The 15,564-nt window shown below is 40.1% G+C and overlaps 1 protein-coding gene across 34 annotated transcripts in view; it reads right to left on the bottom strand.

Annotated features, from left to right (window-relative positions):
* Positions 1-15,564, bottom strand: part of RBFOX2 (RNA binding fox-1 homolog 2) — a 313,475-nt gene that overhangs the window by 34,631 nt on the left and 263,280 nt on the right. For 21 of the 34 annotated variants that reach the window (XR_011977409.1, XM_072655898.1, XM_072655907.1 and 18 more), the window contains 2 exons: positions 4,677-4,823; positions 44-97 (listed from right to left, as the gene is read on the bottom strand). Coding sequence is in view for 33 of the 34 variants with exons in the window: in XM_072655898.1 (XP_072511999.1) it covers positions 44-97; positions 4,677-4,823 (201 nt within the window). In the remaining variant the exon portion in view is untranslated. The remainder of the gene's footprint in view (positions 1-43; positions 98-4,676; positions 4,824-15,564) is intronic. The other 13 variants (XM_072655909.1, XM_072655910.1, XM_072655905.1 and 10 more) reach the window with 1 other exon arrangement.

The raw sequence follows: 15,564 nt of genomic DNA on the forward strand, positions 1-15,564 counted from the left end.
GAATTACTATAACAAGGGCCATGAACATTGAAACAGGACTTACCTTGGAGCCACGTTCATTAAAGATTATTTCTACATCAAGGATTTTGCCAAACTGCTGCAGAGATCGAAAAAAAAAAAAAAACAACATTTAATCCTGAACATCAAACTTGAAAGTGTTCCTTTTTCAGCTCAGGAAAAAGAAATTTAATTTTAATCATTTAACTTTCACATTTTTGCCTTTTATTAAAGTCTGAGTTTATCTCTTCATAACAAATTCTCTTTCTCCCTTCCCCAAACCAATGCCAATAATTTTGGGGGAATATCCCTCTTACAAATCATTCATGCCAAAAATGATTACTGAGTGTCTACAGCAGACAAGGCATTTACAAGGAATAAGGTTCAGTCTCTGCATTCCTGGACCCATCTAATAAATCAGGTATGGAAATATACCATTGCTCATCCCTCATACTGGTATCTACACGGGCCTTTTAACACTAAGTGCTCTAAGCCTATTCAATTCTGTTCCTGCTCTCAGTCTTGAGTGCATTAATAAGTCTCAGTTTTGGGGTGGAGGTGGTGGCAATCAGTGTTAAATGACTTGCCCAGGGTCACACAGCTAGTAAGTGTTGGAGGCCAAAGTTGAACCCAGATCCTCCTGACTCCATGGCTGGTGCTCTATCTACTGTGACACCTAGCTGCCCCTAAGTCTTGAATTTCTGTGAACAAAGATATATGGTGTAAGAATACTGTGCATTACTTTTCTGAGAAGAGATCCATATGGATGTAGGAGCCCTTTCAGGCCACAGCAGTAAACAAGACATCGCAAAATGACAGTCTGAATTTAACTCTGTTATTAGAAAAGTAAAATCTGAGACTGGCTTTTTCCTCAGGCTTTCTGAAAAGGTCCACTTTTAAAGGGCTCCTCCAATCACACATAGCTGAGTATTATTAAAAAATCCTTTCTGTGTATTACTGCTCATATTAAAAATCTCAGTTCTAAGGAACAAATCTCACTTAGCAAAAATTAATTCTTGAAAGAAAGTTTTTAATAAGTTCTTAGTAAAAACTTTTAGAACTTTATCATGTGGGAAGACGAAGTTGAGATATAAAGTCTACACCAATCTCTCAGAAATTGCACAGATGGCTAAAAGGTCATACCCCAAATCTAGCGTGTATTACTGGGGAATACTGGGTTAATTAATGCATCTAATCAATGATTTGGATGAATGGGTTTGATGGAGTGCTTATTGACTCTTGAGGCAACCCTCTTCTGAGGGTTAGATATTAGGATAAAAAAATCAGAGTGACTTGGACAATTCAGAGAAATAACCCATCAAAAATAAATTGTCTCAAAGATCAAAGTAAGAAAGCTACTTAACAAAAATGAATAATTTAAACTCAAGGGTAGGGAATGACTCTGTGTGTGTATGTGTGTGCGTGTGTGTGCGTATGTGTGTGTGTGCGTATGTGTGTGCGTGCGCATGTGTAGTTTTGAGATCACAGTGGACATCAAATTGAAAACAAGCCAGCAACGCACTGCTGGGACAGAAAAGTTAACAAAGTAAGGCTGCATTAGGGATATACTGTGTAGAAAGAAATAATGCTTCCAGCAGAGGCAGCACCCCAAAATAAGGGAAAAGATGAAAGCAGGATCTATGTGAAAGGCTAAGAGTTGAAACAATGGATGAACTGAAATACTGAATGAGTAGAAATGATGGTTCACGAGGGGTGAATCAGTCTAGAGATAGCTTCAAGCTTAGGTAGCAATCAAAGAAAGTTGTTTTTTTTTAATCACCACCAAGAACACAAAACCCTCAGAACTAGAGCAGATGGGCTCAAAGTAAAAGCAATTGAGATGACAAAAATCTAAATGATAGGTAATGTTAATATATCACAGAACTGTTCCACAGTTTAGTGGAAAGGTCAAGTGGACACAGAATCAGGAGATCCGAATCTGAACCTCAATTCTGACATGGATTAGCTGTGTGATTTGGGTCTTCAAATTATAGAATTACCATTTTCTCATCTCTGTAAAATGGGTAGAAAAATATTTGCACTAGCAGCCTCCCCAGGCTGCTGAGGGGAAATACCATATAAATGCAAGTCTAGACACTTTTTTTTTGCGTTCAGTCTTGTCTGGAAAAAAGGTACTGAATTAGATCACCTAGAAATTCTAGGATTCTGTAACCTTTAAAAGCATAGAATATAATTAGAAAATTGCTCATATTTTTGTTTTTAAAAATAATCTCATCAGGATTAATTCCTGCATTTTTTAGAAATCACTGACTTACATACAATGTACCTCTGCTCTGAACTAGCATGGTGATACTCTGGAAAAAGCCGTGGCATTGGAGATGGGAACCCTGGCTTGGAATCCTAGATTGTCCCCCTGGGTGGCCCTGGGTGAGGCCTCTTAAAAAGGGGAAACCAGATGGTCTGTGATCACTCTTCCAACTCTAAACCTCGTCATTCTGTGCTCTGCTGGGAGTGAGACAGACAACCTTCAGGTTCCTCTGCTGCTCTTGGCAAGCCTGGTTCTGTCTTTTCTCTGTCCTTTCCACTCAACTCTTTTCTTAAACATTTTTTTCTTGTTAATGCTATCTTGGGAAAAGTTTCGAGAATGGATTTTCTAGCTTTTTAGATGGAAGGGAAGAAATCAACACACACCCAAATGGCAGATGAGCTTGGAAGGGCCTTCTAACTAGTGTTGTTCTTTTCAAATCTCTTTTCAATAAACTGAAGATTCATTTCAGCAAAACTATTCGGTCAGTGGAAGCACAGATTCATATTCTTGCTCTACGCTTTCTGAAATATGATGTGAAGGAAATAACACCAAGAGAAAAGTGGGAAACCCCTTGGCTGATGGTTACTCTGACATACTGAGAGGTTCTCACAACTCTTGTGAAATGACAAGCAATAAAAGGTCAACTCATTATAGTGCCAAGGGGGCTTATGTGTCTTACTGGTCAAGTAGAAAAACCAAGCAGGTCAGAACTGACAGAGATATGGCTAACACATTCTTTCTTTTCAAATGGGTCATAAAATGGGTCACAAAATTCCACTCTGGTGGAAAACATTAATTTGAATAATTTTAAAGAGCCCATAGAGATTAAAAATCAAAACTGGACAATGAGATTTGATAGCTAGAAAGATGTGACAGCTGGTCTACTCCCACCCCCATTTTACAGATAAAGACAAGGAAACCAAGAAAAGTTGAAATTTACTGAAGTTCCCACAACTAGCAAGAACATTTGAGTCTAAGCTTCTTCATAGACTAGACTTCTGATGTTCTGAACACAATGTGCTGCCTTCACCATGAGGGGCACGGGACCCAGGTAAATGATCTTTCTGCAGAATTCAGGGCTTTGGGGAGGGGGCAGTGCAGGGGAAGAGAAAGCAAACTTTGGTCTTCTAAGTCAAGGAATCAAACCGCAGCTGAGGAAGAAAACGTAATCTTCTCTGCTTCCTTCAAGGTGACTAAGCCAGGGGTAGAAACCATGAGTCTCTATGAGGACCCAAGCAGAGCAAGCAGAAACTCCCACAGCCAAAGGTTAGTCTCTTGCTCAAGGGGGTCAATTGGTCCCTGAGCCCCTGGGTTCTGTCTTGCTCTGCTCACCACCATAAAGGCAGCAGACGGCAGAGCAAGGCTGATTGAGCACGCCCTGTTTCCCACCCCCTTCACACCTCCCCCACTTTGAGAACAATGTTATTCAGAAGTCCAAAGGTCTGTAGGTTTGAAAGAGACACCAATATGGCCACAGAAGGTTCTATTGTCTTTTTTGCTGTGATTCTTAAGAGTTTTTTCTTGCTTAAGAAACGGTTTAACGTTTCATATTGTGTATCACCGGATACAGCATCAGACTGCTGCTCCTCTAGACTGAAGACTGTGCCTTCAACAACTAACTGTGACTCCTTAGATCCTAGAACACTACAGATGATGATTTGATGAAGAAGAAAAATATTGAATCCCTTCACTTTTTAAAATGATTCCTACTGCAAGAAAATCTTCCATTCCCCATTCCAAACCTACCTCCTCTATTTGAAGACCTGCTTTAGCTCATTTTCATTTGGTACTGCAGCACAGAAATAAAGAATCACTCTCTTTGAATATAAAGATAATTGTCTGGCCATGCTGATTTGTGAATGGGAGAATCCTATGAGACCGAGCTGGTGGGACTTCTTTTCCATCCATCAGAGATTTAAGACCTCAGCAGTCAGTCACAGAGGTATCTCAACCTTCCTGCATTGCTCTGCATTGATCCTACCAACTTTTCTTGTCAAGAGATGTGATTAGAAGAGAGGGATGATTCTGCAATAGGTAAGTGAATACCTTTATTTACTGAACATCCTATAAAATTTAGACAGTAAAGAGGGCAACCTAGAGGTTTCTTGGAAATCACTTTATTCTCAAAAAGATACTCAAGATGCATTTCAAAAAACAGAATCACTGGGATAGTAGAATCCTTAAAATAAACCTCTGCTCTAAGTTTTTCAGGCTCATGAACATGTTTTGAGGCCTAAAGATCTTTCTCAGTCTATCTGTAAGGCCATCATACCATGCAAATGTTTTGATAATTTATATACTCTTGGGGTGATTTAGAAGGCAATTGTAATATCTTTTAAAATGACTTGAGATTCAATTTACTTTGATCTGATAAACATTTATTATGCACTTATGTATCCCAGAGACTTACCCCAAACATTTGCCGGAGATCAGGGTCCCGGAATCGGAAGGGGATGTTAGAGACATGCAATCGTTTAGGAGTAGATTTACTCTCAGTATTCTCACTACTCTGTGTCTGTGACTGTTGTCCGTCTGTCTGTGCCCCTCCTTCTGTCTGCTGAAATAAAAGAAACGGGAGACACTGGCTGAAAAAAAAAAAGGGTACCACTTTACAAACAACATGTATGGTAATTAAAGGTCTAGTCCCAATTGCAACTTACTCTTGGTACCACACTCAGTACCTGGGTAAAACTATGGCTGCTACTTTTTATTCTAAGAGCCAAAACCAAAAAATAATAAGATGACCTTTATAAAAAGTTATAACTGATGGGAAAACCTTAGGTCTTCTGAATGCCCTTGTACCATTTGGAGACCAGTGCCACCCTAATCACACATGAACACAGCACCTTTCTGGGCATGTAGCTGCCATCTCCTTATTCCCAGGCTTGTTCTCTTTTCAAGGCCACATTATTTCTAAAATGATTCATCTGCTTTATTTATGGCAATTGCTGCATTTCTAGATGCCCTTTTCCAGCCCTTGCTAGAAATGGAAAAAAAAAATTTTTTCAACTCTCATTTGTTATAGGTCTTCTGTGTGACAGAAAAGGAATTTGAACAAACTCAGAGGAGCTGTGAATAGTAGACCTATTGGGCTCAGGAACAGGACACCATCTTTAAAAAGGTATTAAAACTTTAAAATTTAAAATGCTATCTGGAAGGCATTAAGAACATATGAAGTAGAGCTTCACAGTATCCAGCTTAATGATGATGGCTTCCTGTTTTGTTCCATCCAGACCATGCAGATGGCACAAATGGATGTGGTCTATTTGAACTAAAAAATATCAGTGAGAGGAAGAACTATGAAACTCTGCTAAGCAAAAATACCAGATTTTCGATCATCAAATTAACCACAGTATAGACTAAACAGAACAAAATCCATTCAGACAGGAAACAAAATAACTAAAACAGCATTAAGTAGCTCATAAGGCAACTCAATCTATCTCTAAGTAAAGACATTCAGATTTGCCTCAAGCTCTCGTCTCATCTGTTCAAAAACCATCATTTCATTCAAACCTAAAAACACTAAATATGACTTACTGAACTTTGCTGAGATGTATCTATGAATAGGAAAAGTATGGCTACAAAGGAAAACAGAAGAGTCCACAAAGCCCAATCTTGCTTCTTGACAGCAACCTGGGACATCTGCATCCGAGTACACACTGGAGGTCACTGATTTTTCCAGCACACATCACCGTAACACCTATTTCTAGTATTTATTTATTAGCTAAAACTGCACTCTCTGCTGCCTAGGTTACTTTTTTTTTTTTTAAGTTCAAAGACCAAACTGGTTCATCTAATAATGATAACAACAATAACTTACATGCAGGGCTTTAAGGATGTCAAAATGCTTCAGAACTATTATTTCATTTGATCCTCACAGCAACTCTGGGAGGTAGGTGGCATTATAATCCCCAGTCTACACAGGAAACTGTGGCCAACAGAAACTAAGTACCTTGCTCAGGGTCACGTTAAGCATCTAAGGCTGAATTTGAATTCCTGACTCTGGGTCTAGGCTTCCATCCACTGCCTAATCTACCAGATAGGAAGAAAGCCCAGAGTATTGCTTTTCTACCTGTGTGCCACCTGTGTGACCACAGGCCGGTAACTGACCTGTCTGAAGCTTGGTTTCCTCATGTGCAAAACAGAAGGAAGAATCTCAGCCCAGCTTCTTATGATGAGATGTGGATGAGCATCTCAAGAGGAGAAGGTAGGAACAGGTTGTGCTTTGTGAGCAAATTTGGGAGATGAGGGATCCATGGACACCTGCACTATCTGCCCTTGCGGGTGGTTGTGAAGGGAGACAGTTATTGTGGGGGACTGGTAACTCTAAGGTGAAGCTCCTGATTCTCAGTGGAGTCTGAAGCACAAAAGACGATGACTTCTGAGGCACCATGATTCCCTGGGAGTTCTCAGATTCTCTATAACAGTATGTAACTGCACTATACAACTATCCACCATATGTCTCCATGCACAGACAGCAAGGATCCCCATTGCAATCTGAAGTTGAGGAAACTGACTGACATTCGTTGGAGTCTCAAACAATCTGCTGCTAGACTGATTTTTAGGAAAACATGATCATACTACGTCTCTAATTCTAGACTCACTCAAGGAGAGATGAGAGAATGAATGTATCTAAGAAGCTACATGAAATTACAACTAAAGAAGTAATAAGAAGCACTGAACACTGGAGACCTGTGCAGAAGTAGAAACAGAAATTGTGCAAGGCTGTACTGAATTTAATAATAGAAAGTGAATGATTCTTAGATTCCCCACTTAATAAAAGAATCCCTTGCAACTCATTCTAATAAGAGACTGACTTATTCAAGAATAACTTGCTGTTCAACCAGAGATAGGAAGCAAATGAGAGAGTCCAGGCTTTGGTCTTTGTAAATGCAGATATTAACCATTTACCAGGAAAAAGTCAGGGCAGGACTGGTTTGGGACTACTCTTTTATTGTTAGCTGCTGAGCAACTTCACTGGTTGCAGGAACAACCTCCTAAGGTCTTGTTTTTCCTTTTGTGGTAATTGTTTGACCTGATTTATTCACTGGGCACAAGATGAAACAGAACAGGCCAGAGTCTGTTTACTGGAAGTGTGGTATGAGGATTGGCAGCAGCTACCCTGATGGAATCACGTGGCTAAAGCATGTACATCTGTCCTTCGCCCAACCCCTCAAGCAAGCAGGGCCCGGAGGAATCTTTCTATGTAATGATCCTGGCTAAAAATGGCTCTCCACTCAACCTAGAAACTGCTTCTAAAGGTTTCTGTAATAGGAGAGCCTTCAAATTTAGCACAAATTGACATTTTTAATCCAACTCAAGTCTCTCCGTACTGGTAATCAAGGTCATTGTGTGTGTGCTTGCTTACACACACACACACACACACACACACACGAAGCCCATAATCATTTATTACATTATTGATTAGTAACTGGAGGGTTGACCAAGGCACTCCTCCCAGGGAAGGTTACAGAATTCTGATATGTCTCAAGATCTATGTTTACAGCTAACTCTGAGACTTCATGCTGACTACCAAAGACATACTCCATTACTCAGGGCACCAATTTTGCTTTGTGCATCATCTACCACATCACCCCTTCCTTGTTCTACTGTTTCTCTCAGTGATTTCACAGTGAATAAGGATTCTCTTTTTGAGAGTGCTTTATGAGTTCAGAGAGCAAAATCTTCATGTTTCTGTGGGCCACATCTATAATTCTGAGAGTAGGATGAGGGAAGGAAAAAAGAGGAATAAGGGAAATGGACACAGAAGAGGGAAGCAAAGGGAGAAGAAGGGGAAGAAAGAGAGGAGAGGGATAAAAGTAAGAGATAGTGAAAATGAGGCAAGAAGATGAAATCTGTTGTTGTCCAGTCATTTCAGCTGTGTCCAACTCTTGGGGTTTTCTTGGCAGAGATACTGAACTGTTTTGCCATTTCCTTTTCCAGCTCATTTTACAGATGTGGAAACTGAGGCAAACAGGGTTAAATGGCTTGTTCAGAGTCACACAGGTATTAATGTCTGAGTCCAGATTTGAACTCTGGAAGATCTGTCTTTCTGACTCCAGGTGCAGCACTCTATCTATTGCATCTAGAACTATACGATGAAATAATTTTTTTATTAATTCAGCTCTTTTATAGGCTAACATCAAAAATTAAAATGAGTTACTTATAGGCAATATTTTTTAGTGTTCTTATTTATCCAGAGGTCAAAACATTAGCAGGTTACTACTAACAAAGAACAAAACAGACTTAAGAAGATGACAAGAAATGGAAAGAACTTCAGGTCCCACCTGAGAGGGAACATTATCAGTAATAACTCTAACAAGTGGACATTCAGCCTCTGGCTGAATACCTCCAATGATCTCATTAGGCTCCTAGGCAGCAAGCTTTTACCTAAGTCTTTAATAAGGAGTTGAAACTCAAATGCTTAGGGACAGCAATCATGATCCTCTTCTAAGTTTTCTCTTCTCTAAGGTTACACATCCTCACCAAGATTCTTCAACCGATCCTGAAATAGTCTTGTTTCAGATACTCTCACCATGCTCTCTGCCCTCCACTGGGATGAGGTCTGACACATCAGTACACATGGTTAAGACGCTTTAGGATGGCTGCTGGATTGGCTGATGCTTCACACAGTTGATCCCTACTGAACTTGCAACCCACTAAGGCCTCCTCAGCCTACTTTTGGCTTTTGTTTTGTTGGGTTTTTTTTTAATATGAACCATTGCCTACCCATGCATTTGTTACCCTGTACTTATGCTGCTGGGTTTTTTTATTTTACTTTTTTGGTTACATTTTAAGTTCCAAATTGTCTCCTTCCTGCAGTAGAGAAAACCCATCATTTGTCTCTCTCTCTCTCTCTCTCTCTCTCTCTCTCTCACACACACACACACACACACACACACACACACACACGCCTACACATGTAAGGCCGTTCTATTCATGCTTCTATTGATCAGTTTTTTCCTTGGAGGGAGGCAACATCTTCCTTCACAGGTCTTTTGTAGTCGATTTGATTATTTATGAAACAGAATAACAGCCATTTACAGGTGTTCTTCAAACAATATTGCTGTCACTGTATACAACATTCTTGTGGTCCTGCTCATGTCACTCTTCATTATTTCATGCAAGCATTTCCATGTTTTTCAAAAATCAACCTGCTCCTCATTTCTTATGGCACAATAGTATTCCATCACAATCATATACCACAACTTGTTCAGTCATTTCCCATTTGATGAGCATCCCCCCAATTTCCAATTCTTTGCCACCACAAAGAGACCTGCTATCAATATAGGTTATTTTCCTTTTTCCCTTCTCACCTTGGGTTTGTTGATAACTCTTTGGTCATAAGTCCAGATTGCTCTCCATAATGGATGGACCAGAACACAGCCCCACCAACAGTGTATTTGTGTCTCAATTTTTCCACATTCCCTCCAACATTTGTCATTTCCCCTTCTACTATTTTACCCAATCTGACAGACGTGAGAGGATATCTCAAAGTTGTTTTAATTTGCATTTCTCTAATCGATAAAGATTTAGAACATCTTTCTGATATGACTATATATAGTTTTGTTTTCTTCATTGAAAAGCTGTCTGTTCACATCCTTTGAACATTTATCAATAGGGGAATGACTTATATTCCTATACATTTGACAAAGTTCTTTATATACTTGAAATATAAGACCTTTATCTGAGAAACTGTATAAAAGAATTCCCCCCCTCCAATTTTCTGTTTTTCTTCTAATCCTGGATACACATTTGCTCCATTTTACCTCTCCCTATACACTTTAGTTTTTTTAGGATCATCACATCATAATCAACTCAACCCCAAAACTTCCATCTACTTTTTTAAACTACAAATAACATTTTCCCATATAAGTAAACAGTTTGACCTTATTATATTTCTTATATTTGGTCTTTAACATCTGTTTTCTAATATTTCTCTTGATTCTTGTGGGTAAAATTTTCTGTTCAGCTGAACTTTCCTTGAATACCTGAAAGTTCTTTAATTCATTAAATATCCATTTTCTTCCATGCACAATTACTGGGTAATTCCATGCATAATTTTCTGGGTAAATTATTTTTGGTTGCAAATCTTAGCTACTTTGCTCTTTAGAATGTCACGTTTCATGCCCTTCAGTCTTTTAATGTAGAAGCTGCTAGATCTTGTGTTATCCTGACTATAGCTTCACAGTACTTAAATTGTTTTTTTCTTGTTGCTTGTACTAGAAGGACAAACATAGATTTTTTCCATAACCTGGGAGCTTTGAAAACTTGGCTATGATATTCCTATGAGTTTTCATCTTAGGATCTCTTTCAGGTGGTAACCTTTGGATTTTTTCAATTACTATTTAACCCCCTACTTCTAAAACCTCAGGGCAATTCTCCTTAATAATTTCTTGACACAGAGTGTCTAGACTGTTTTTCTAAATCATGATTTTCAGGTCATTGAACAATTCTTATATTGTCTCTCTTCAATCTGTTCTTCAGGTCAGCTGTTTTTTCTAATGAAACGTGTCACATTCTCTTCTATTTGTTTATTCTTTTGGTTTTCATTACTATCGCTTTAATATTTCTTGATGTCTGATGAAGTCATTAACTTCCCCTTGCCCAATTTGGATTTTTAAGGAGCTATTTTCTTCTGTACATTTCTGGACCACTCCTTCCAGGGGGCTGACTTTCTTTTCATAATTTGCTTGCATTATTGTTACTTTCCCCCCTAATTTTTCCTTAACCTCTCTGATTTAAAGTTCTTTTTAAAGCTCTTCCAAGAACTCTTTTTGGACATGTGACCATTTAACATTTTTCTTTGAAATAGAAGTAGATGTTCTAACTTTACTATCTTCTTCTGAGTTTGAACCCAGATCTTCTCTATCTCCATAGTAGCTATCTATGATTGGGTTCTTGGCTGTTAGCTTTGTGTTAAGAGTCAGGCTCTAGTCCTGAGGTGGGTGGGGTAGGTGGAATAATGTCTCAGCCTTCAGGATTTTTGTGGTGTTGTTTTCTGAGGTTTACTGGTGTTATGACCTAAGGTACTCCTCTCTGCCCCCGTATCATAACAAGGGCCCCAGGAATACTGTCGCTGTAAATGCTGTTATTTCACTCTCTCCTGCAACTGCAAGCTTAAGCTGGCTCTTTTGCCCTGGAGCCTCCTGTGAGTCTCCATAGCCGGTAAATCCCCCGTGGCCCTGTGACTGTACTCCCAGGTGTGAGCCTGCTTCTCCTCATCCAGAGTCATAGCCTGGTACAAGTTCTGGTCAGCGCTCCTGGACCCCATGTTCAGCACCAGTGGAGTGCCCTTCGATATTCCCTTGATGAGCTGTCTGACCCTACCTTGTCTGCAGGGCAAAAGTTCCTGAAGCTCAGTTCCTGTGCTACCCAACACAACTGCCCCTAGTACTTGTGGTTTGCTGACTCAGCAGAATCTGCCTGTAGGAGTCTGCACTTCAGACAGGTCAGATGACCACTCTTTCCTACTGCCCTCCCAAGTGGTCTCAGAATATTCTTTCTGTCAAACAAATGTCACTTTGAGGTTTTACTTTAAATAGTTTGTGGGGAGATTTGGGAGAGTCAGGTAATTTCCTGTCTTATTCTGCCATCTTCCCAGAATTCTCCTGCTGATTTCTTGAACAGAAGCATAAGATTTTACATTTGTTATTACTATTTGGCTCTGCCTATTAGATTCTTTTCAGTACCTTTGCGTACCTTATCCAACATACTAGTAGCTAACTTTCTTTGCTTATGTCACTGATAATTCCTAGAATCACATCATTTACTAAAGTCTGATAAAATGCCAGACAGAACAAGGCCAAAGACACCCTTCCCTACTTTCTCCAGGACATACATGTGGATCTATTAATTACCTCTTTGAATCTGGTCATTCAAACAATTCCTAAGCCAGCTAATTATATCATAAAGCTTATATCTCTTCATTGTGACTAAAAAAGGATAGAATGACTCTTTCAAATACTTTGCTAAAATTCAGATATGTTTATAGAATTCCTTTCATTTCTCAATGTAATAATCCTGTTTAAAAATGAAATGAGCTTAGTCTAACATGACTTTATAGAATCTAAGAGCTGGAAGGGGCATTAGAGGATATCTAGTCCGATTAAAATCTGAACAGGAATTTCCTCCTCAACATCTCTAACATATGGTCTCCCTGCCTCTCTCTGAAAAGCTTCAGTAAGGGGGCACCTACTATATTGGAAACAGACCATGTCAACTGGACAGCTCTAGCTGTTGAGCAGTTTATCAATGTAAAGGAAAATCTGCCCTTCTCTAAGGCCCATATTATAACCCTATTTTTGACCACAGAGGCCAAGCAGAACAAATTGAGTTCTTTCTCATGATAGTTGTCTACCGTGGACTCCCCCACTACCCTCAACCCCAATCTATTTTTCTACAGGTAAAACATCTGCAGTTCCTTTATGAGATTCTTTTATGATACAGTTTCCGGGACTCTCACCATTTGGGTCACCCTCCAACATCTCAATGTTGCTCTTAAAATAAGGCATCCCAATATGAATACTGTAGTTTAGATATGGTCTAATCAGGGCAGAGTAACCAGAACTACTGAATGTTATTCTGTACATTAATTCGCATTAAGAGAGGTAAAAATTTTATTTTACTTTTTTAAAAGCATTTTTAGCTGTCAAGTCACACTGCTAACTTACACTGAGCTTGAAGTCTAAATGTTCTTGAAGAATCCTTGATAATTTATAGTAATCGCTACTTCCCTTTTTGAGTGCTCGTAAGACACCACTTTATAAATGCATTCAAGAATTTCAACAAGAATTAAAGTCAGGGCCATTGGTCTATAATCTGAAGTACTCCATAGATCCTGCCTCCTTCAGCATGAGCTGGTCACCTGAAAGTTCATCACTATGCAAACTGATTTAGTTTTTGATGCTCAACACCTTCTCAACTCTTCAAAGTTACCTCTCTTCTCTGACTGCAGGGTACAGCAATAAACTCCTCCTAAGCCATGCTTTTTAAGGGCTCAGAACTTTCCAGGTACCTCTCCATTTTTTATCAGTGGCTCTGCTTGGTTTCTATTCCATGGGAATATCATGCCCTTCCCCAGGTTATCCCGTCATCCTCCTTCTCCCCCCGCCCCCGTCCGCCACCACCCCGCATGTCAGCTTCCTCTTGTGTGTTGTCTTCCTCTATCAGAGTTTAAGCTCCTTGAGGGCAGGGTTTGTCTTTGTCTTGTTACCCCAGCCCTTAGCATGGTGTCTGGCATATAGCCAGCCTTTAATAAAGGTTTACTGAACTGAACTGAGAATCAGAATCACATTTGCTAATCTCCAGTTGCAAGGCTCTTCTGTCCAGTATTTTTCAATAGCACCCCAGCAAGTTCCTATGGCAGCCTGGCACTCAGTTCACCCAGCCTGATGTGATGAAAGGACTGAGGATAGCTAGGTGGATCTCCTCACTTTACTTGATTTTCAGTTTCTTATCAATCATTTTTGTTCTCTTTTTCCTATTTTGCAGATCATTTCCCCTGGCAAACTCAAACTCAGCAGGGTGTTCCATCTGGTATCTGCCCATTGGCAGTCAGTCTTGGCCATGCTCTGTTCCTCTCCTCTTCTTCCCATCAGCCCTGCAGAGCAGCCCTGCATTCACTGCATGACTGAGCACTTTGGGGGTTCCAGTACTCACGACACTGTCTGGACAGGGAACATGGGAAGTCACTCATTTGTATTCATTCTCTCTGTGTGCTTGTTTCTGCTCCTGGTATGTGTCTTTTTAAAAAAGCAATTTAGTCCCCAAATCCTTCTTCTTTGGAGTCTTGTGTGTTTCTGCTATACCTCCCCACTGAGCTGACTCTTAAAGCTCAGGTCAGGGAATCCTACTTGCCTTTTCTCTGAAATCACAAAAAGCCCGTCATCCAAAGATAGGGGCCACAATCCTACGCCAAATGCTTCTCTCTGTAGCTATTATAAACTTAAATTGCCATTTTTACTTCAGCAACCAGTTCTTCCGTCCTGGTCAGAATCAGGTCCGGGGCAGCCATTCCAATCATCATTGTTTCTATCCTCTGAAGGATGGAAACAAGACAAATCAAGAATTCCTTTAACATTCTGCCACTTAGGGGGTTTGTAACTTATTAAGCAGAAACACTTAGGCAGTTGTGCATAACTTCTATGTTGGGCCCACTCCATGCCACCTTTGGGATCTTCTTCTGGAGCTCATTATGCATCTCCTTCAGAGGACTGATTCTCTGTTTCCCCAAATACAATACCATATATTTATGGCTGAGAGAAAATGTTCTAATCTGGGTGGGTCAGAACACTGGGAACACCAAGGATCTGGTACAAGGATCCTGTCTTTATTTGCTTCTACTCTCCTGAGAAGGAGCCTCTGTCAGGGAAATATATACCTGAGAACATAGAAGAGTGGGTAGAACATGTAGCTGAGTAAGGCAAAGTGGTAATGTACTCAGTGGCTTTTCCCTCCATCCCCTTGGGGGCATACATTCTGAATTTTAAAATAAGGTCAGCTTGGCAAAGGAATGGTGAGAGATGAGATGTGAGGGAGTCTCGCCAGGATCAACATGAGAATGCTAGGGCCAAAGAAGGGCCTACACTTCAGCAGAAATCTCTGCTCAACCAGGATCCTGAGGTGAGAGACAAATGTCCAGTTGGTGTCAGGAAACCCCAAACTTTGTGAATCAATCTTTGCAGAGCAGATGAGAATGAGTCTTCTTGTCCAGAGATCCAAAGGCACGGAAAGATAGCGTTTATGGAGTCTCTAGTCCAGGGAACCTGCAGCCTGGAGGCCATATGTGGTCCTCTAGGTCCTCAAGTGTGGCCCTTTGACTGGATTCACACTTCACACAATGTTCTGTGTTCTACAGAACACTTCACAGAATGTTCTATAGCAAGCCTATAAATACATTTTTGGTTTTATCAGTCAAAACTCTTCAGAGGCCAAGGAACTGCTTCTGAAGTGAGCTGTTAACAAATAAAATATTTGGGAATGGAGATTCCTAACTTGTGGAGCTGGGAGAGAATTAAGTGGAAGGGCTGAGTCACCTACTAAAACTCTGTGACCCTAGGCAAGTCAATTAAGTTAAACCCCTCAGTGCCCTAAGCAACCCTAAGTTACAGATGAGTCTGCATTGGTGAAGGCACTTTCCACACCAAAAGTATAACAGAATGATCAACTCTCAGATCCAGATCAAAAATATAAACCAAACCAAACACTAAAATGTGAATTTTTTCCCTACTCCGTGCCATCAACTTGAAATGACCTTCTACCTAGGATCACCTTAGGTATCCAATCCCTTAGTAAAT

Source organism: Notamacropus eugenii, chromosome 3, assembly GCF_028372415.1.
Source record: "Notamacropus eugenii isolate mMacEug1 chromosome 3, mMacEug1.pri_v2, whole genome shotgun sequence".
In the NCBI taxonomy this organism is placed as follows: domain Eukaryota; kingdom Metazoa; phylum Chordata; class Mammalia; order Diprotodontia; family Macropodidae; genus Notamacropus; species Notamacropus eugenii.